This window comes from Schistocerca serialis, chromosome 4, assembly GCF_023864345.2.
Source record: "Schistocerca serialis cubense isolate TAMUIC-IGC-003099 chromosome 4, iqSchSeri2.2, whole genome shotgun sequence".
Taxonomy (NCBI): domain Eukaryota; kingdom Metazoa; phylum Arthropoda; class Insecta; order Orthoptera; family Acrididae; genus Schistocerca; species Schistocerca serialis.
Window position 1 is genome coordinate 871,880,327 of NC_064641.1, and position 23,750 is coordinate 871,904,076.

At 42.8% G+C, this 23,750-nt stretch overlaps 1 protein-coding gene and 1 pseudogene across 2 annotated transcripts in view; one reads left to right on the top strand and one right to left on the bottom strand.

Annotated features, from left to right (window-relative positions):
- The window catches only part of LOC126473520 (opsin-2), a 51,038-nt gene that overhangs the window by 23,572 nt on the left and 3,716 nt on the right, over positions 1-23,750 (bottom strand). The window contains exons 2-4 of one of the 2 annotated variants that reach the window (XM_050100622.1): positions 13,317-13,496; positions 8,092-8,310; positions 2,575-2,705 (exon numbers count right to left, since the gene is read on the bottom strand). In XM_050100622.1, coding sequence (XP_049956579.1) covers positions 2,575-2,705; positions 8,092-8,310; positions 13,317-13,496 — 530 coding nt within the window. Of the gene's footprint in view, positions 1-2,574; positions 2,706-8,091; positions 8,311-13,316; positions 13,500-23,750 lie in introns of both variants that reach the window. The other variant, XM_050100621.1, reaches the window with a different exon arrangement.
- Positions 4,213-4,330, top strand: LOC126476473 (5S ribosomal RNA; annotated as a pseudogene).

Sequence of the window (23,750 nt, forward strand, 5' to 3'; positions counted from 1 at the left end):
TCTGTAATATATGCCTGTGTCGATTTATTTTTCCAGAGAAACATTTGTTTCATTAGCCTATTCGCATTCATATGGTAGATGTGTCCAAAGAAGATTCATCTTCACTGTGTTGTTACTTCTGATACTGTCGCAATATTTTCATAGATTCCCTCGTTACTTCTCATTTTCCAACTATCTGTAGTTTGTGTTACACCCATCTTTTTCTAATAATCCGTCTTTCAAGTACCTCTGTTCTGTCCAGCTTAGAGTTCACCGTTAAGCATTCACGTAGTCACAAACTTCTGGTCTTACCACTGTGCTACAGTGTTTTAATTTAGTTTTCCTAGGCTTGCTTTTCTTGTTGTAGATATATTTTTTGGCGAACCACATGCTGTTTCAATTTCATTAACTCTTTTTCTAGTCCATTCTGCTGTATAATTTCACCCACGATATTTGAATTTACAAACTCGTTCTATTTTGCCTACTTGTGTTTCCATATACTTTTGTGCATTTCTTTGGTATAGGTTCTACTCGTAATTTTTTCCAGAAAACTTATTTGAGTAACTGCTTCTGTCAGATTTTCTGAAGGCATTGCGAAATCTCCTGCAAAAGACAGGTATTTTACCTTACTTTCATTTGTCTCCCTTTCCAGAATTATTGGTTCAATTTTGTGATTTTTTAGCTCCAAATTGCAGATACTTACAATTTTTTCTGAAACGCAGTACAGGTCATAAGCCTTCCCTTTGTCTAACACGTTATTATTTTAAATGGCTGTAATACTTCTCACATAAATTTAACTTTAGATATCGTACTTGATAGTCTCACGAATTACGTTTGAATTTTACTTTAACACCAAAATATCTATCGATTTAGTCTGTTCAGTCTGCCGATTCAGATGCTTTCTCATTCATGCAGGTTTTTTATTTACCCACCTGCCCTTGGTTTCTGTTAGTAGCTTGATCACATTCACAGAGATAAGTGAGAGGAAGTTGATGTCTCGGCCACGATCAGGACAGGAAAGTGTAAGGCAGCGGTCACTGAAGCAAGAGCATACAGCATCAGTGCTAGGGGGAGATACGAGGCGTGTTCGGAAAGTAGGCTCCGATTAGGTGCAAAGTGGAAACCACTGTAAAAATCCGATGGATCTTTGCACACATGTGTTGGGCAGTGTCTTTAGTGCGCCTGTCGAACGCTTTACGCCGCTCTTTTCAGTTCATAGTGCAAAGCGATCACGTAGAAATGCCTAAAACAACAGTGTCTCCCGCCAAGTACCCGGTGATCAAAAAGTCAGTATAAATTTGAAAACTTAATAAACCACGGAATAACGTAGATAGAGAGGTAAAAATTGACAGACATGCTTGGAATGACATGGAGTTTTATTAGAACAAAAAAAACAAAGTTCACAAATGTCCGACAGATGGCGCTGGACAGCAAAACTGCTACCGTGACAGGTGAGAGGTACGCCGATATGTTACAGAATCGCATCATCCCCAGCCTGGCTGATAAACACCTGCTGGAACGTACAATGTTTATGCAGGACCCCATATTGCTAGACGCGTGAAAGATCTCTTGCGCGCGTCGTTTGGTGATGATCGTGTGCTCAGCCGCCACTTTCGTCATGCTTGGCCTCCCAGGTCCCCAGACCTCAGTCCGCGCGATTATTGACTTTGGGGTTACCTTACGTCGCAAGTGTATCGTGATCGACCGACATCTCCAGGGATGCTGAAAGACAATATGCGACGCCAATGCCTCACCATAACTCCGGACATGCTTTACCGTGCTGTTCACAACATTATTCCTCGACTACAGCTATTGTTGAGGAATGACGGTGGACATATTGAGCATTTCCTGTAAAGAACATCATCTTTGCTTTGCCTTACTTTGTTATGCTAATTATTGCTATTCTGATCACATGAAGCGCCATCAGTCGGACATTTTTTGAACTTTTGTATTTTTTTTATTATTCTAATAAAACCCCATGTCATTCCAAGCATGTGTGTCAATTTGTACCTCTCTATCTACATTATTCCGTGATTTATTCAGTTTTCAAATGTAGACTGACTTTTTGATCACCCGGTATGTAAGAGATTTCGCCTGAAGCTATGCAGCCCACATAACGCAAATGTCATGCGTTTCTTTCTTCTCAACTTTCCTCTTTCTCACCCATATTATGCAGGGGCACTGAAGACGCTCCTGCAGCGCTTCTGATGGGATCACCCGCATATACAGCCCTTAACTGTCTCCCTCAGTTGTTCATCTCTGCTCACATGAACCACTGGCTACGACAACAATGAGCACAAACAATGAGAAGTAGACTAGCGTACAGAATTGACAGAAAGCACAGGTGGCTGCTTTCTGAGGGTGCTGGAAAGTTTGTACTACGCCACGACAAATGTCTAAGTCGGAGCGGCGGCTATTTAGAGAGGTAGGTGAAAGGTGTGGCTGATTGTTTCGAATAAAAAATTTTTGACTTTCACTGTGGTTTTCATTTCGCTATCCATGGGACCTTACTTTCTGAACAGCCCTCGTATCTTCTGCAGTCCGCGACGTGAACACTGGCCGGAGCTCCCCGTTAGGCAGGAGGGATGCCGTTACCTGCGGTGAACCTGCTCCAGATGCGGAGTAGCGGCATCAGCGTGAAGGGCAGCGTCCAGACCCACGTGCCGGCGATCAGCGCCAGCACCTGGCCCTGCGTCAGTCGGCCGTCGATCGGGCACGAGATGGTCCTGAGGGCAGACACACATACACACACACACCGTGTACCACAGCAAAACGCACAGCAGCAGGTACAGCTCCAGCGGTATCGAAAACTTTGCAGTACCTATCGTCACACGAGACGTGAAAGCGTTCCTGGACGTGGAGTTGAACGAGTTTTGTGAGATCACCATGTGGAATTTCCCGTTCCAGAGCATTCCGAAGCGTGGGAAACTATGGCCAGGAGAGTTTTTGCTTCGCGAAGAGAAACGTGGCCAATCAGATGCAAAATTGGTTTCTACGTCACGAACAGAACTTAGGAGACATCATATTCAATTACGTAGTTTGCAGCTGAAGCACGTATTTGATGCGTTTCGCGTTAGAACACTACTGGCCATTAAAATTGCTACACCACGAAGATGACGTGCTACAGAAGCGAAATTTAACCGACAGGAAGAAGATACTGTGATATGCAAATGATTTATTTTTAGAGCATTCACACAAGGTTGGCGCCGGTGGCGACATCTACAACGTGCTGACATGAGGAAAGTTTCGAACCGGTTTCTCATACACAAACAGCAGTTGACAGGCGTTACCTGGTGAAACGTTGTTGTGATGCCTCCTGTAAGGAGGAGGAATGCGTAGCCTATCGCGATTGCGGTTTATCGTATCGCGACATTGCTGCTCGGGTTGCTCGAGATCCAATGACTGTTAGCAGAATATGGAATCGGTGGGTTCAGGAGGGTAATACGGAACGCCGTGCTGGATCCCAACGGCCTCGTATCACTAGCAGTCGAGATGACAGGCATCTTATCCGCATGGCTGGAACGGATCGTGCAGCCACGTCTCCATCCCTGAGTCAAGAGATGGGGACGTTTGCAAGACAACAACCATCTGCACGAACAGCTCGACGACGTTTGCAGCAGCATGGACTATCAGCTCGGAGACCATGGCTGCGGTTACCCTTGAAGCCGCATCAGACAGGAGCGCCTGAGATGGTGTACTCAACGACGAACCTGGATGCACGTATAGCAAAACGGCAAAACGGCACTTTGAACATTGGACGTTACGTTTCAGATGTGTTACGACCCGTGGCTCTACCCTTCATTCAATCCCTGCGAAACCCTACTTTTCAGCAGCATATTTCACGACCGCATGTTGCAGGTCCTGTACGGGCTTTTCTGGATACAGAATATATTTGTCCAGTGAATACCCGTTTATCATATGCATTTCTTCTTGGTGTAGCAATTTTAATGGCCAGTAGTATAATTACGTACTAGGACTACATGCTGTTCCGAAGCACCACCACAGTGCGGATTTCTCTAAAACTCGTCATTTTTTGTGTGCAATTTGTTGAAATAAAATCACGGGAAACATCATATTTGTGACTAAAGAACTTTTGTATCTGGTGTTCTTGTATTGCAACTTGCGTGTTATGAACGTATGCCCTTTCAAGTCAACGCCTCATTGAAGGTTTTTCAAAAACGAGTCGTTCTTCGTATGATTTTTCGTAATTAAATGTCAATTAATGAGTTATTGGGCAACGGCCTTGCCGCAGTGGTAACGCCGGTTCCCATCTGAGCACCAAAGTTAAGCGCTGTTGGGCTGGTCTAGCACTTGGATGGGTGACCATCCGGTCTGCCGAGCGCTGTTGGCAAGCGGGGTGCACTCAGCCCTTGTGAGGCAAACTGAGGAGCTGCTTGACTGAGAAGTAGCGGCTCCGGTCTCGTAAACCTGCATACGGCCGGGAGAGCGATGTGCTGACTACATGCCCCTCCATATCCGATCCAGTGACGCCTGTGGGCTGAGAACTACACAGCGGTCTGTCGGTACCGTTGGGCCATCATGGCTTTTTCGGGTGGAGTTTGGTTTTTATGAGATATTGGCCGTTAAAAAGTTCGAGGCGTTTCAGATTTTAGCAAAATAATCTGTAGTGTAGTGGACACAAGCTTTGTTATAAATACGAATTAGGTGGTTCACATCTGCTATCTGTGATTATTTTTGTTCGTCTGTGCTTTCTCTAAAAATTCTTGGACTTCCTTATTACTTTCATAGAGGTATGTACAATAATACTCGGTCTTACATATATGTAAGTGTGCACTACTTCGGAAGTGTGCTCGTTCGGTTTTGTCAACATGCCATGAAACGTGGACCAATGAATTGCAAATCTAAGTCTCTACCTGATTCAATTGCTGTTTAGCATTTGTTCTTTTATTTATCCAAATAACTTTCCACACTGTATGAAATATAAGTCCTTTGTAACTATTGTGTATAATTGTGTGTACAAACACACATGTATACAAATTTATGTGTGCATACACACACACACACACACACACACACACACACACACACACATGAAAGTACAGAAAATTTAGTATCAGTGTTGCAGTACAGATTTTACCTTTTGCATTTATATGCAAGACAGCTTGCACTTCTTGCTGTATAAGATTTCCCACTTTCTTGTTTTAGATCTCGTATTTCGTAAGTCTTAAAAATTCAGTTACTAAATAGAAGTAGTGTTTTAATAGGAATCAATTTAGGAATTAACAAAAAAATTAAGAATTATGATATAATTTCTATCTCATGTAGAAGACTTTTGCACATTTTTAACGCTCTATTTGTAATGAAAGTTTTAAAAGTTTATGTCCACTGTGATGTAATCCAGCACTAGTAATCATGAAGGCTTGTGTCCGTTCCATCTGCAACTTCGGTCTATTTCAACAAAACTTTTCTTTTTGTCGCGTATCATGTTTATGGATATTTTATTTGTGTGTACTACAGATAGAAGAACAAGGTTGGCATATCGAGAAAGTAGAAAATGGAGTTTTAATACAGTTGGTGTAGCAATTTCATGCGTGTCCGTTTTCGTAAGCGAACCGTATGATTTGCGACTCAGATGCAGCCTAAAACTGCCGGTGGATCAGCGCTGCGGTCGCAAATAATGGTGAGGAACACGTTATGTTCCCTGTGATGCACCAGCTCGTTTCTAATGGTGAACCAGCCACGATGGAAGGCACGTTCGTCGTTCTTAACGCTATGAAACACGTTCCGTGTCAGGGTGGCTTTAGCATTAATACGTGCGGAATGCGAAGCAGAAAGAATTGTATGTATTACAAGCGAGGAGTATTTCAAAGAGGATCGTGATTCTCACCATCGTCATCATCATCATCATCATCAGTAGCAGCAGCAGCAGCAGCATCTTCATCTACAGGTTCCATCCCATGGCTGAGTCTGTTGAGAACATAAGCCTCCCAATCTTTCCCTGACCTCATACCACGTTTCTCCCTACACTCCATCCCAGTCTTTTCCTCTCTTCATGGCAAATTTCTTCACTTCCACGATGCATCTCTCAGTCTTCTTCTAGGTATCTTGCCTCCTACTGTCATTTTATGGGCCGGTCTCGGTATCCTGCCAATTCCCATTCTTGTAGTTTGCCCCTACCTTCTTAATCTTGTTTTTTCTATGGTCTCCTGCAAGAGCTTCTCTTTCACTATTTCACTGTCTCATACCCTTCTGTATCCATATCCTTTTACGCTTCTTTGAAATTGCATTTTGTAAGCTGATATACTCCTCACCTGCCTTCTCTTCATTACCCACATTTCCGATGCATACGTGAATACTGGAGCATAATATACTCAGCATAACAAGTGCTTGCTCTAGGGTGTTACGTTCTTGCTCCATACCAAGCTTTTTTCACTCTCCGTGGCCTTGCGGTCCCCTTTCACTAATCTTCCTCCCGCTGTCTTCTATTACGGTCCCTAGGTATTTGAAACTTCCCACTTTCTTTAGAACTTGCCCACTAACACTTATATCCGTCGCTACTCTCCTCTTATTCCTCGTTGGCAGCATCATTTCACACTTCTTTGGCCAAATTTCAGTCGATACTGTCCGGCCTCTTAATCCCAACATTTAGTCTTTTTTGAACTTCTCCTTCCCTATTTCCCTAGACAATTAAGTAATGTGCAAACATCACTGTTTCTGTATTTTCATTTCATATTTGCTGCACCACTCCTGTCATTATATCATCCATAATGGCGATGATAAATTAAAGTGATAGTACGTTCCCTTGCTTCAGCCCATTTATCTGTTCAAACTAGCCTGTCTTCTCCCCTCCCGCTGTTACACAAGTGACAGTTCCTTGATACGTTTCCGTTGTGCTAGTCAGCCTTCCAGTTGCCCTCTCCAGAAGAGTTTCCCAGATCTTCCACACTACCACACGCCTTCTAGGAGAACCATTACTAAATCCTTACGAAATTCAAAGCATCTCTCTTCGAACTGCTTTACCATGAAAGTTAGACTCACTGTGGACCTTCCTCGTCTAAACTGACCTTGTCCCTCTTTCAATCCTCCTCCAGCTATCATCGGTGCTCTCTTTCCCTATAATTTTGGCACAGTTTCCCGCGTTGTTGTTGTTGTTGTTGTTGTCTTCAGTCCTGAGACTGGTTTGATGCAGCTCTCCATGCTACTCTATCCTGTGCAAGCTTCTTCATCTCCCAATACTTACTGCAACCTACATCCTTCTGAATCTGCTTAGTGTATTCATCTCTTGGTCTCCCTCTACGATTTTTACCCTCCACGCTGCCCTCCAATGCTAAATTTGTGATCCCTTGATGCCTCAGAACATGTCCTACCAACCGGTCCCTTCTTCTTGTCAAGTTGTGCCACAAACTCCTCTTCTTCCCGATTCTATTCAATACCTCCTCATTAGTTATGTGATCTACCCATCTAATCTTCAGCATTCTTCTGTAGCACCACATTTCGAAAGCTTCTATTCTCTTCTTGTCCAAACTATTTATCGCCCATGTTTCACTTCCATACATGGCTACACTCCATACAAATACTTTCAGAAACGACTTCCTGACACTTAAATCTACACTCGATGTTAATAAAGTTCTCTTCTTCAGAAACGCTTTCCTTGCCATTGCCAGTCTACATTTTATATCCTCTCTACTTCGACCATCATCAGTTATTTTGCTCCCCAAATAGCAAAACTCCTTTACTACTTTAAGTGTCTCATTTCCTAATCTAATTCCCTCAGCATCACCCGACTTAATTCGACTACATTCCATTATCCTCGTTTTGTTTTTGTTGATGTTCATGTTTCCCGCAGCCCTCCTTAAAAATTAGCTCTATGATACCCTTTTGCCAGACTTCAGGTGGCCTCCGTGTTTCTATACCGTGACCCGACAGAGCCACTGCACTCCAAAAATGTCAGCTGCTCTCGCCATCTCCACGCTCACTTCATCCAGTCCAGGTGCTTCTCCCCCTCCATCTGCTTCTGTCTGATGCCTCTACTTCGGAAAGACTCTAGAGTGCAATTGTCAATGCGGTGGTGCGTAAGCTGGCCTCACCGCTTGATTCGCTCGCAGGCAGCGCAGAGCAACAGGTAGAGAGAATGAGCACCAGCTGACCTACCTGTACCGGTCGAAGGCGATGGCGGCGTTATTGATGGCGGAGCCCATGCCTGCGACGGAGCCGAGTGCGGCGTAAATGTCGCAGCCCAACTCCCAGCCGACGGGTCGCTGGTAGAACAACGAGTTGACCACCAACATCGGCATCTCGAGCAGCATCAGCACGTCGAACAGCGCCAGGTTAACGATGAACATGTTGGACGGTGTGCGGATCGACTTGGTCCTGTGGGCGGCGCAACACTCTACTCAGTAACATTACCTGTACTTTCTGCTGGCTCTTTACAAGGTGTGCGACGTTCTACAGTGGGGGTTCGAACGCTGGCGGCGGAAGAAATTTTTATGTCTGATGTCTGGCCATAACGGGAGGCTATGTAGGGTTTCCGATCGCTAGATTGTGCTAGGTTATGGCTCTGAGCACTATGGGACTAAACTTCTGAGGTCATCAGTCCCCTAGAACTTAGAACTACTTAAACCTAACTAACCTATGTGCATCACACACATCCGTGCCCGAGGCAGGATTCGAACCTGTGATCGTAGCGGTCGCGCGGTTCCAGTCTGTAGCGCCTAGAACCGCTCGGCCACTCCGGCCGGCCGTGTTAGGTTATCCTCGAACCACTACATACTGTCGCCCGCCTCCTACCCTCCCCTCTCCCTGCAACATCACCCAACCTACAGAATCCGTCATGGAATATTCCCTCGGTTCTTGGAGGAACACAGTCATATTAAAAACTTGAATACGCAATATTAACGTTCCATAATAATATTTATTCAATAGTTTGTCATTAACCGATTTTCGGCCTCTTTGGTCATAGTCAGATAACTTAATACTAAACAGATAGTTCATACGAGTTCAACGGGACTTCATGGCTGTGCATAGATTGTTATACAAAGATATCTGACATTTTATGACAATATCGGCACAAAACACAAGCAAAATGTTGTATCCAAAGCGATTCTAAACAAATAAATCTTATACTACAGTTGTAAATAGGCTGTTTAGGTTTTTATGTTGGTAACTCCACGCAGCGCTCTGTATGAAAATCACTGACCGCGCTGTGTGCAGTCTGTGGTTGGTTGGACTCATTGTCGGAATATTCGGTATTGTAGTGTTGGGCAGTTAGATGTGAACAGCGCGTAGTGTTGCGCCGTTGGAGGTGAGCCGCCAGCAGTGGTGGATGTGGGGAGAGAGATGGCAGAGTTTTGAGAGCAGACGATCTGGACGTGTGTCCGTCAGAGACAGTAAATTTGTAAGACTGGATGTCATGAACTGATATATACATATTAAGACTTTTGAACACTATTAAGGTAAATACATTGTTTGTTCTCTATCAAAATCTTTCATTTTCTAAATATGCCTATCAGCAGTTAGTGCCTTCAGTAGTTAGAATCTTTCATTTATCTGGCAGTATTGGCGCTTGCTGTATTGCAGTAGTTCGAGGAACGAAGATTTTTGTGAGGTTAAGTGATTCATGGGAGGTATAGGTTATTGTTAGCCAGGGCCATTCTTTTGTAGGGATTATTGAAAGTCAGATTGCGTTGCGCTAAGAAAAAAAAAATTGTGTGTCCGTTTAGTGATGATCAGAATAAGTAAGAAAGAAATGCCTGAGTACGTTCAGTTTTGCTCAGCTGTTTGAAAATCAAATAACGTAAGAAGTTTATCAGTACAGTCATTTATAGTTTTTCTAACGGAACGTTACACAGTATACTCCAATATTAAAACTGTATGAATCCGTAAGCCATATATGTTGTGCAAGTGAGCAATGGCACAGCCTACTATGTCATATGGACAAACTGGTGAATGTGATGATCAGTCCGAAATATAACATCCATTCAGAGCATATTCAGCAAAGGTCGAATCTTTCTCCAAGTCGTTTCATGCTCAATTAGTTTGCCACAGGCAGGACTTCACAGGTTCTTACATGGGATCTAAAATCCAGGAAATATGCTCAACATTTTTACATTAGGAATACTGTTGCCCACTTTCTGTTCAACACCAAAGACTAGATACCACCTTTGGAACAGAGTGTAATTTACAGGATTTCTTGCAATCTGTGTGGCAAATTATATTTAGGTCAATCAAGTAGGGCTATAACTACTAGACTGACTGAGCACAGAAAGAGTTGAAGACTGAAATACGAAAGATTCCACCTTTACACCTGGTCCTTAGCGACCAAACATATTTCCTTTACCCTCCATTACTAAAGTAGCAGCAGCCAGTTATTATTTCTATCATCATTAGAAAATAATCTTGTTATAACTGTTCCACACACACATTCTATAGACTGCCTCTTCCTCCCCTCCTTTTTCCAACCTGTACATCACATTCACGAGTTTGTCCATATCGTATAGAAGACTGCGCCATTATTCACTTGTAAAATATATTTGGCTTATACATTCATAAGCTGAAGATTAGGAGATATAGCTCACCATGCTACTCTATCCTGTGCAAGCTTCTTCATCTCCCAGTACCTACTGCAACCTACATCCTTCTGAATCTGCTTAGTGTATTCGTCTCTTGGTCTCCCTCTACGATTTTTACCCTCCACGTTGCCCTTCAATACTAAACTGGTGATCCCTTGATGCCTCAGAATATGCCCTACCAACCGATCCCTTCTTCTAGTCAAGTTGCGCCACAAATTTCTCTTCTCTCCAATTCTGTTCAATACCTCCTCATTAGTTATGTGATCTATCCATCTAATCTTGAGCATTCTTCTGTAGCACCACATTTCGAAAGCTTCTATTCTCTTCTTGTTCACACTATTTATCGTCCATGTTTCACTTCCATACATGGCTACACTCCATACAAATACTTTCAGAAACGACTTCCTGACACTTAAATCTATACTCGATGTTAACAAATTTCTCTTCTTCAGAAACGCTTTCCTTGTCATTGCCAGTCTACATTTTATATCCTCTCTACTTCGACCATCATCAGTTATTTTGCTCCCCAAATAACAAAACTCATTTACTACTTTAAGCGTCTCATTTCCTAATCTAATACCCTCGACATCACCCGATTTAATTCGACTACAGTCCATTATCCGCGTTTTGCTTTTGTTGATGTTCATCTTACATCCTCCTTTCAAGACACTGTCCATTCCGTTCAGCTGCTCTTTCAGGTCGTTTGCTGCCTCTGACAGAATTACAATGTCATCGGCGAAAAAGTTTTTATTTTTCTCCATGGATTTTTCTTTTGTTTCCTTTACTGCTTGCTCAATATACAGATTGAATAACATCGGGGATAGGCTGCAACCCTGTCTCACTCCCTTCCCAACCACTGCTTCTCATTCATGTCCCTCGACTCTCATAACTGCCAACTGGTTTCTGTACAAATTGTAGATAGCCTTTCGCTCCCTGCATTTTACCCCTGCCACCTTCATAATTTGAACGAGAGTATTCCAGTCAACATTGCCTAAAGCTTTAACTCTACAAACGCCAGAAACATCTTGCTCACCAGATGGTAGAGTTTTGTTAGTCCTGGCTCTTTCTAGGCTGTCAGTAATTCTAATGGAATGTTGTCTACTCCCGGGGCCTTGTTTCGACTTAGGTCTTTCAATGCTCTGTCAAACTCTTCACGCAGTTGTTTACTATTAAAAACAGTCTTGATCACGATTTATTTATCAAGGTGCACTACTTAGTATTGATTCTCCAACAGAAAGAGGTTCCTAATCAATGGTCTGAAGATGACCACAGTAGCGGTCGAAACCGGTCACCTTGACAAATAAATCGTGATCAAGACTGTTTTTAATAGTAAATATTTGTAAGACATTGATCACTGCCTCTCCCGTAATGTATTCAAAAGTTCTTCACGCAGTATCATATCTCCCATTTCATCTTCATCCACCTCCTCTTCCATTTCCATAATATTGTCCTCAAGAACATCACCCTTGTATAGAACCTCTAATACTTCTTCCACCGTCCTGCTTTCCCTTCTTTGCTTAGAACTGGGTTTCCATCTCAGCTCTTGATATTCATGCAAGTGGTTCTCTTTTCTCCAAAAGTCTCTTCAATTTTCCTGTAGGCAGTATCTATCTTACCCCTAGTGATATGCACCTCTACATCCTTACATTTGTCCTCTAGCCATCCCTGCTTACCCATTTTGCACTTCCTGTCGATCTCATTTTTGAGACGTTTGTATTCCTTTTTGCCTGCTTCATTTACTGCATTTTTATATTTTCTCTTTTCATCAATTAAATTCAATGTCTCTTCTGTTACCCAAGGATTTCTATTAGCCCTTGTTTTTACCTATTTGATCCTCTGTTACCTTCACTATGTCATCTCTCAAGCTACCCATTCTCCTTCTACTGTATTTCTTTCCCCCATTCGTGTCAATCGTTCCCTAATGCTCTCCCTGAAGATCTCTACAACCTCTGGTTCTTTCAGTTTATCCAGGTCCCATCTCCTCAAATTCCCACTTACTAATAAATACTTAATACTAAACTAATATCTTTTATGCATTTTATCTTTGCGTGTGCTGCAATCCTTTATAGGCCGAATATTTGTTCTTTGACTCCGAGAATCCTAAAATTTTTGTGTAGTTGTAGGAGGTTGTAAATTGCTGTAGGAGAAAGAACACCATTCAAACATTTTTTGGAGTTTATTTTTTTAACCAGAAGTTCACGTTTTTATATCCTGGCACGCATTGGTTAAAAACTATTAAAGATAGAAGGCTGAGATTCTGTATACTGGCTCTAGGTATACTTAACTAGAGAGTAGACTATTCTTATGACTTCAGTTTGAAAATTAAAGTTTTTTTTAAGAAAAACTATAATTACTGAAATTTTTGATGATCATTATTAAATTTTCTTTGAGCCATAATTTATGACAGCAAAGTCTTTCTCAAAGTCTACTTTAAACACAATAGTGTACAGAATTTGCAAAACAAAAATCAAACTTCTACTTTCTTTTTATTTCGAGGTATGTGTACCTGTGCTGTACATAAATAATTAACATGTTTGATTTCATTTGCAACACAAAATACAGTTCAGAAAAAAGTGTACCCAAAAGATTTGTTAAAAGATGGATACCATTAAATGGGCTTACAACTCGTATTCCTTGAGCTACACTGTTCAGAAAACTTACAAGTTTTTCGTGATTTCCCCTTGTGTTCTCGAACCAGTCCCCTTAATACTAAACTAAAGGGTCTTGTGCAGTTTATCTTATCGTGCGCTACAAATAAATAAATAAATAAGTGCATGTGGAGAAACGTGTAGTAAGTAGGTTACTGACGTGGCGTATATCCACAGGACGATGCCGTTGCCCAAGGAGGACATGCAGATGAGCATGAAGTAGACGAAGGCTAGTCCGAAGTGCCAGTACTTGTTGGGCACCTGGAAACTCCTCCAGTGCGGGTGGACCAGGTCGAGGTGTTCCGTCGGCACGTTCCATCCCAGCAGCGGCAGGCCCACGCTGCTGCAACACACACACAAACGCCGCGGCTGCCGAAGCGAAACTTCACAAGTGTGCCGCAGCGCGCCGCGCGCTGCATACAATCCTCTTAACGGCGGGGAATTATTTTTAAAGCTTTCTTTCTGTCCAGCGACTCATATGGGGATTCGCGCAAGTACGGCCGAAACCCCAGTTCTTAAAGTGAGAAGCAGGCACGTGTGCACGTAAACAAACACTCGTCCTCAAATTAAGATGCTTACGTAAGGGAAACTGCCATTGCAAATAAACTACAGAGTGTTACAAAAAGGTACGGCCAAACTTTCAGGAAACATTCCTCACACACAAAGAAAGAAAATATGTTATGTGGACATGTGTCCGGAAACGCTTAATTTCCATGTTAGAGCTCATTTTATTACTTCTCTTCAAATCACATTAATCATGGAATGGAAACATACAGCAACAGAGCGTACCAGCGTGACTTCAAACACTTTGTTACAGGAAATGTTCAAAATGTCCCTCGTTAGCGAGGATACATGCATCGACCCTTCGTCGCGTGGAATCCCTGATGCGCTGATACAGCCCTGGAGAATGGCGTATTGTATCACAGCCGTCCACAATACGAGCACGAAGAGTCTACACATTTGGTACCGGTGTTGCGTAGACAAGAGCTTTCAAATGCCCCCATAAATGAAAGTCAAGAGGATTGAGGTCAGGAGAGTGTGGAGGCCATGGAATTGGTCCGCCTCTACCAATCCATCGGTCACCGAATCTGTTGTTGAGAGGCGTACGAACACTTTGACTGAAATGTGCAGGAGCTCCATCGTGGATGAACCACATGTTGTGTCGTACTTGTAAAAGCACATGTTCTAGCAGCACAGGTAGAGTATCCCGTATGAAATCATGATAACGTGCTCCGGGCCCAATCAAGACATCACCAACAATGCCTGCCCAAAAGTTCACAGAAAATCTGTGTTGATGACGTGATTACACAATTGCGTGCGGATTCTCGTCAGCCCACACATGTTGATTGTGAAAATTTACAATTTGATCACGTCGGAATGAAGCCTCATCCGTAAAGAGAAAAATTTGCATTGAAATGAGGATTGACACATTGTTGGATGAACCATTCGCAGAAGTGTATCCGTGGAAGCCAATCAGCTGCTGATAGTGCCTGCACACGCTGTACATGGTACGGAAACAACTGGTTCTCCCGTAGCACTCTCCATACAGTGACGTGGTCAACGTTACCTTGTACAGCAGCAACTTCTCTGACGCTGACATTAGGGTTATCGTCAACTGCACGAAGAATTGCCTCGTCCATTGCAGGTGTTCTCGTCGTTCTAGGTCTTCCCCAGTCGCGAGTCATGGGCTGGAATGTTCCGTGCTCTCTAAGAGGCCGATCAATTGCTTCGAACGTCTTCCTGTCGGGACACCTTCGTTCTGGAAATCTGTCTCGATACAAACGTGCAGCGCCACGGCTATTGCCCCGTCTAATCCATACATCAAATGGGCATCTGCCAACTACGCATCTGTAAGCGTTGCACTGACTGCAAAACCACGTTCGTGATGAACACTAACCTGTTGATGCTACGTACTGATGTGCTTGATGCTAGTACTGTAGAGCAATGAGTCGCATGTCTACACAAGCACCGAAGTCAACATTACCTTCCTTCAATTGGGCCAACTGGTGGTGAATCGAGGAAGTACAGTACATACTGACGAAACTAAAATGAGCTCTAACATGGAAATTAAGCGTTTCCGGACACATATCCACATAACATCTGTCCATTATTTGTGTGTGAGGAACGTTTCCTGAAAGTTTTGCCGTACCTTTTTGTAACACCCTGTGTAATGAACTATCCCTCTTATAAGGTGTAAGTATATGTACATCAGTAAACTAATACTACGTTTAAAAAAAACTATAATCTCTTTATTTGAAGATATGGAATATAAGAAGTGAGGTCTTACCTAGCGGTGACTGTTCATGCCACAATCATATGCCGTCATAGCGAGTGAAACCTCACATAGCTAGCAAAAATACCATTTCATTTATTTAACTTAAAAATACTGCAGATAATACACTTAAAGTACAGTGAAAAGGGGCGAATGCTTTGTTCACTGTCTGACTATAATTATATTAAAATCGCTGTACAGTGAAAGATTTCCCACTGATGAAGCAGTACAGTTTAAACATCTCTACAATAAGACTAAAAATATGGGATACAAGGGATTCCAGGTGTAGGTATTACAAACCCATCAATAGACTAGTCTACATCTACATCTACATGATTACTCTGAAGTTCACATTTAAGTGCTTGGCAGAGGGTTCATCGAACCACAATCATAGTATCTCTCTACCATTCCACTCCCGAACAGCGCGCGGGAAAAACGAACACCTAAACCTTACTGTTCGGATTTCTCTTATTTTATTTTGATGATCATTCCTACCTATGTAGGTTGGGCTCAACAAAATATTTTCGCATTCTGAAATTTCGTAAATAGATCTCACCGCGACGAAAAAGGTCTTTGCTTTAATGACTTCCATCCCAACTCGCGTATCATATCTGCCACACTCTCTCCCCTATTACGTTATAATACAAAACGAGCTGCCCTTTTTTGCACCCTTTCGATGTCCTTCGTCAATCCCACCTGGTAAGGATCCCACACCGCGCAGCAATGTTCTAACAGAGGACGAACGAGTGTAGTGTAAGCTGTCTCTTTAGTGGACTTGTTGCATCTTCTAAGTGTCCTGCCAATGAAACGCAACCTTTGGCTCGCCTTCCCCACAATATTATCTATGTGGTCTTTCCAACTGAAGTTGTTCGTAATTTTAACACCCAGGTACCTAACTGAATTGACAGCCTTGAGAATTGTACTATTTATCGAGTAATCGAATTCCAACGGATTTCTTTTGGAACTCACGTGGATCACCTCACACTTTTCGTTATTTAGCGTCAACTGCCACCTGCCACACCATACAGCAATCTTTTCTAAATCGCTTTGCAGCTGATAATGGTCTTCGGATGACCTTACTAGACGGTAAATTACAGTATCATCTGCGAACAACCTAAGAGAACTGCTCAGATTGTCACCCAGGTCATTTATATAGATCAGGAACAGCAGAGGTCCCAGGACGCTTCCCTGGGAAACACTTGATATCACTTCAGTTTTACTCGATGATTTGCCGTCTATTACTACTAACTGCGACCTTCCTGACAGGAAATCACGAATCCAGTAGCACAACTGAGACGATACCCCATAGGCCCGCAGCTTGATTAGAAGTCGCCTGTGAGGAACGGTGTCAAAAGCTTTCCGGAAATCTAGAAACACGGAATCAACTTGAGATCCCCTGTCGATAGCGGCCATTACTTCGTGCGTTGCACAAGAACGATGTTTTCTGAAACCATGCTGATTACGTATCAATAGATCGTTCCCTTCGAGGTGGTTCATAATGTTTTAATACAGTATATGCTCCAGAACCCTACTGCAAACCGACGTCAATGATATAGGTCTGTAGCTCGATGGATTACTCCTACTACCCTTCTTAAACACTGGTGCGACCTGCGCAATTTCCCAATCTGCAGGTACAGATCTATCGGTGAGCGAGCGGTTGTATATGATTGCTAAGTAGGGAGCTATTGTATCAGCTAATCTGAAAGGAACCTAATCGGTATACAATCTGGACCTGAAGACTTGCCCGTATCAAGCGATTTGAGTTGCTTCGCAACCCCTAAGGTATCTACTTCTAAGAAACTCATGCTAGCAGCTGTTCGTGTTTCAAATTCTGGAATATTCCATTCGTCTTCCCTGGTGAACGAATTTCGGAAAACAGCGTTCAATAAATTCATATTCTAGGCCGTGGCGGTATTTACACATTCTGTCATATCAGTGACTATTTACCTTAGCTACTGTATCTGTGTGGTGTGATTATGAGATGTAATGGGAAGATCGCACGGAGAGCGGCGCACAAATCCTGAGAAGAATTGACAATGTCGGCATTGGTCCTGATTGTGATCATTGGGGAACAGCCAACTAGAAGAGCAGAGAGCATATAGATGAGATTTTGTGTGCCGTGGTGTATTCTGCATTACTGGACTGTAAGCGAAATTAGGACATCAGGGGAAGAGATAGATATTTAATGAGAATGAGAAAATAAGTGGAAGATACGTAAGGCAAGAAAGGATGCTGCCAGAATATTAAAAAGGTCTTGCTTCTACGATAGCATAAGGAATTTGCAAAATAAGATACAAGTAAATAAATAAATTGAAAACTTAAAGAAGTTTATTATCTATTGCCACGGCTTATTTCAGAATAAATCTGTGGTCTTCAGATATCTGTAGTTCTTCAGTCAGGTTGAGAGGACGAATCTGGACTTTTGTTGTGCACTTTTTGGTGTCTCGCTCCTGCTGAAGTGGTTAATATAAACATACACTGCTGTAAAGCCAAATTATAACGTTGATGATCTGTCATCATACTGTCTGCTTTCAGTAACAAAATCACAAAAAGTTTATTAATCTATGAAGTTTGGTACCCTACACACATAACAAACATTAATGTGTCTAACATTATCCATACCATACACTCACATTTAGACGCTTTGTGAAATCACCTGTATTCGCTTTTTCGTATGTACTTTCCCGCATTAAATTTTAGAGGAAAATCAGCACCAAGCAAAGGCCGGTTCTTTAAAGAATCGAACTCCCTTATATAAAGGTATCACTGCAAAGAGTCAAATCCATTAAATCTGTGGGAGTTATGGTGATTGCGTCACTGGGATGTAGCGATGGCAGTACTGTTAGTAGTACACTACTGGCCATTAAAATTGCTACACCACGAAGATGACGAGCTACAGACGCGAAATTTAACCGACAGGAAGAAAATGCTGTGATATGCAAATGATTAGCTTTTCAGAGCATTCACAGAAGTTTGGCACCGGCGGCGCCATCTACAATATGCTGACATGAGGAAAGTTTCCAACCGATTTCTCATACACAAACAGCAGTTGACCGGCGTTGCCTGGTGAAACGTTGTTTTGATGCCTCGTGTAAGGAGGAGAAACGCGTACCATCACGTTTCCGACTTTGATAAAGGTCGGATTGTAGCTTATCACGATTGCGGTTTGTCGTGTCACGACATTTCTGCTCGCGTTGGTCGAGACTCAATGACTGTTCGCAGAATATGGAATCGGGGGTTCAGGAGGGTAATACGGATCGCCGTGCTGGATACCAACGGCCTCGTATCACTAGCAGTCGAGATGACAGGCATCTTATTCGCATGGAAGTAACGGATCGTGCAGCCACGTCTCGATCCCTGAGTCAACAGATGGGGACTTTGCAAGACAACAACCATCTGCACGAACAGTTCGACGACGTTTACAGCAGTATGGACTATCAGCTCGGAGACCATGGCTTCGCTTACCCTTGACGCTGCATCACAGACAGGAGCGCCTGCGATGGTGTACTCAACGACGAACCTGGGTGCACGAATGGAAAAACGTCATTTTTTCGGATGAATCCAGGTTCTGTTTACAGCATCACGATGGTCGCATCAGTATTTGGCGACATCGCGGTGAACGCACATTGGAAGCGTGTATTCGTCATCGCCATACTGGCGTATCACCCGGCGTGATGGTATGGGGTGCCATTGGTTACACGTCTCGGTCACCTCTTGTTCGCATTGACGGCACTTTTGAACAGTGGACGTTACATTTCAGATGTGTTACAACCCGTTGCTCTACCCTTCATTCGATCCCTGCAGGATAATGCACGACCGCATATTGCAGGTCCTGTACGGGTCTTTCTGGATACAGAAACTGTTCGACTGCTGCCCTGGCCAGCACATTCTCCAGATCTCTCACCAACTGGAAACGCCTGGTCAATGGTGGCCGAGCAACTGGCTCGTCGCAATACGCCAGTCACTACTCTTGATGAACTGTGGTATCGTGTTGAAGCTGCATGGGCAGCTGTACCTGTACACGCCATCCAAGCTCTGTTTGACTCAATGCCCAGGCGTATCGAGCCCGTTATTACGGCCAAAGGTGGTTGTTCTGGGTACTGATTTCTCAGGATCTATGCACCCAAATTGCGTGAAAATGTAATCACATGTCAGTTCTAGTATAATATATTTGTCCAATGAATACCCGTTTATCATCTGCATTTCTTCTTGGTGTGGCAATTTTAATAGCCAGTAGTGTAGTTGCACTGAATCATTTGTACAAGAGTGTACAACGTGCTTAAAAATATTCGTACAGGGGTAGTACTGACCAAAACCAGAGTAAAAGTTGCCGTAGTTATATGTCCGGAAACCAATACCTGTTGAGGTATGGGCCATTTTACTTGCGGAGAGTAACGTGTAGTGTTTACGGATGAGGCAAGATTCACAAGAGATTGCATAGTGAATTACCACACTACGCACGTGTGAGCAGACGCAAATCCTCGAGCAGTAACAGAGGACAGGCATCAGAATTGCTTCGGTATCAGTCTATATTCTTAACAGATTCACAGGGTCATACCCTTCAACAAATAGTTTAACAGGTGCAGCATATCACCGATTTCTGCGGTATGGATTACCAGCGCTTTTGAAGAACGTTACCCTTGCAGGAAGGCAACGACTGTAGTTTATGTGCGACGCAGCACCAGCCACTTTTCCACGCACCCTATCTCACCGCAACGTTCTGCGAGCGATTTATTTGTCGGGGACGATTAGCAGCATGCGCTCCCAGTCCAGCGGAAACGAATCGTTGGATTTATGACAATAGGCACCCGGCAACAATGTGCAGACGTTAGAGGAGCGTGTGATCAATGTATGCGACGCAACCCGAATGGAGCCAGCTGTATTTGAGAGATTGCGTGATTCACTGCTACGAAGGGCTAGAGGATATGCAGCGCTGCCTCTTGTGTCTACTTCTATGTAACATACACATGGGAATGAGAGAACAGATTGACGTACATCTCAACAGGTAGTAGTTTTACGATATACTATTATTAGAGGACCTTTTCTTTTAGCTGGCAAGTTACACTTACATTGTTATAACTTACTAAAGCCGGTATTTGACACAAACATTAACACTCCAAAAACAGAAATACAAAAGTTCGTAATTTTGTAAACCATAAAAATTCTCAATAGTACAAGTAACTGAAGTGTATTTTTGCATTGTAACATAGCCACACACTTTCGCTATTATAAATCACTTGAAAGGCCATAAATGAAAAAATTTCAAGTTATTTTTCAGCCGTCTAAGGATGCGTCAGCTACGAATTTGTGTGTCTGTGTAGATGAAAAGCATGATTCGTGACAACAATACAAGCAATCTTTGTTGGTCCATTATGGCCAGTGGACATCGGTTGGTACGTACTTTTCAATTCAATAAACTTTACCAACAGCCGAACACTTTACGATATTTTATTTTATTTCGAAAGCAATCAGTTTCGGGCAATTCATTTTGCCATCTTCAGGCCCCAACTAGCTTATCGCATAGCGCCATAAAACTGGATATCGTGAATCCCAATCGTTGTGCAGATGATTCATACGAAAGTGTGAGGTGGGCTCAGTTGCTGTCACGCTTTCGTATGAATCAGGTATGGGGTCTGAAGATGGCAAAATGAGTTGCCAAAACTGATTGCTTTCGAAATAAAATAAAATATCGTGAAGTGTACGGCTGCTGGTAAAGTTTATTCAATTGAAAAAACAAACCAAGGATGTCGTGCAACGAATCTATTCCTCCCCGCTTTTGTTTCCCCGTGTGAAAAAAGCAAAGCAGTCTTTACAAACAGCAAATAAAATCAGTTTTAATGGCACTTCCAAATTTCGTCCCCGTGACCAAAATAGAAACTGCACAGGGGACGAAATTACGACCATCCCCAGATTTATTGTAGTGGCCGCTACAGCAGCATAGACTAAATCCTTGACTATAGCGATTATACATATAAACTATACAACATAGAAACTATATAACTGAAATGCAGCCCAATATTTGAACACAAATCAGTGCTCCCACTAGAAACTGCAGGCCGTTAATTTGACTGCTACACTAACACCCCAGCAAAAGAAAATTCAATTCCCTCTACGCTGAAGCTACACGTCCTGCACACAACAGATTCTCTCAACAATATAATCGACTGAGATCATGCAGGAATGCGCATTAAATATTTGTTACCAACTGTGGAAACCGAAAATTCCTGGTAGGGGGGGGGGGGGGGGACCAAATTTGAGGAAGGTGCAATATTAGAGCCCCTTTTATCAAAAACTCTTTTATTTATGTAAGCTGTAGTGCGGTACCGGCACAATCATTTTAAGCGAAGAAGATTGATTGTCTGAGCGACAAGATCTTCAGCAGGATCCAAATAAGCGGCTACGTAAAGCGAACCTGTCGGCGTAACAGAACATTCAAATACAATCTACGTAGACAAAAACACTACAATGGCTTAATTGCAGTATAACTAAACGATCTTTTCAAATTTTTGTGATAAAAACTTCCAAAAAAATTGTAGAGTTCGCTTGTAGCTGCTAGTCGTAATTTACTGTGAGATTAAGGTACAATCTGTTTCGCGCTAATGAGTGGCATCTTCAGCTTAATCTACAACAATATACATACCAATTACACGCCGTTACGTACTAAACCTAATTGGGCCTAATATGACGGAGATAGAAAGGTCAAACCTGGCTGGATTACACAATCCAGTAAACCAATACGATCGCCCAACGCTTTTAAGGCGCCTGGCAGTATCGAATGCAATGGATGTTGAAAGATCCATAAATGATCTTAGATAATTACTGATCATCACTGACGGACATACTAATTTGGTTTAAAGAATGGAAACATTTTCCAAGAGGGTGTACTTTGCGATCGGCCAGTTTCAACTCTGTGTCATTTTCATGTTTAAGATACGTGCTTGAAAATAGTCCAAAGTTGAAGCTGGCCGATCGCATAGATAACAAAACAGTACAGCCTACTTCGACAGTATTTTCATTGTCATAAATTACCTCGAAGAGAACGGTTTCTTGACACACAGTCAACACCGATTTAGTATACGTCATTCTTGTGAAACACAACTAACTCTTCATTCACACGCAGTGCTGAGTGCTATCGACAAGATATTTCATATTGTTTCCGTATTTCTAGATTTCCAGAAAGCTTTTCACACCGTGGCTTGTAATCAAATTGCATGGTTATGAAATATTATCTCTGTTATATGACTGGATTCGTGATATCCTGTCAGAGAGGTCACAGTTCGTAGTAACTGACGGAAAGTCACCTAGTATAACAAAAGTGATTTCTGGCGTTCCCAGAGGTAGTGTTATATACCTTTTGCTGTTCCTTATGTCCGCCTCCGTAGCGTAGCGGTAGCATTACCGCCTCTCACCTAGGGGGCCCGGGTTCGATTCCCAGCAGGGGACTGGGTGTTGTGTGTCCTTCATCATCACGGACTCGCAAGTCACTGAAGTGGCGTCAGCTGAAGGGACTTGCAATACGGCGGCCGAACTCCCCCGAATGGGGCCTCCCGGCCAACAATGCCATACGATCATTTCATTTCATTTGCTGTTCCTTATCTATTTGATTTAGGAGCCAATCTTAACAGCCCTCTTAGGTTGTTTGCAGATGATACTACTGTTTATCGTCTAGTAACGTCATCAAAAGATCAGAACAAATTGCAAAACGATTTAGAAAAGATGCCTGTGACTTGCGAAAATTGACAATCGACCCCAAATAATGAAAACTGTGAGGTCATCCACATAAGTGCTGAAAGGAATCAGTTAAACTTCGGTTACACGATAAATCAACCAAATCTGAAGGCTATTAATTCAACTGAATACCTAGGAATTACAATTGCGAACAACTGAAATTGGAAAAATTGCGTAGCTAATGTTGTGGGGAAGGCAGACCAAAGACTGCGTTTTATTGGCAGAACTCTCAGAAGACGAAACAGCTCTACTAAAGAGACTGCCTGCACTACGCTCGTCCGTCCTCATTCGGAGTGCTGCTGCGTGGGGTGCTATCCTTACCAGATAGGATTAACGGAGCACATCGAGAAAGTTCAAAGAAGGGCAGCACTTTCTGTATTGTCGGGAAATAGGGGAGAGAGGGTCACGGACATGATACAGAATTTGGGGTGAACAACATTAAAAAAAAGGCGTTTTTCGTTGCAGCGGGATCTTCTCACGAAAATGCGAAAATATTTTGTTGACGGCAACCTACATAGGGAGAAGCGGGCATCATAATACAATAAGGGAAATCATAGCTCGTACGGAAAGATATAGGCGTTCGCTTTTACAGCG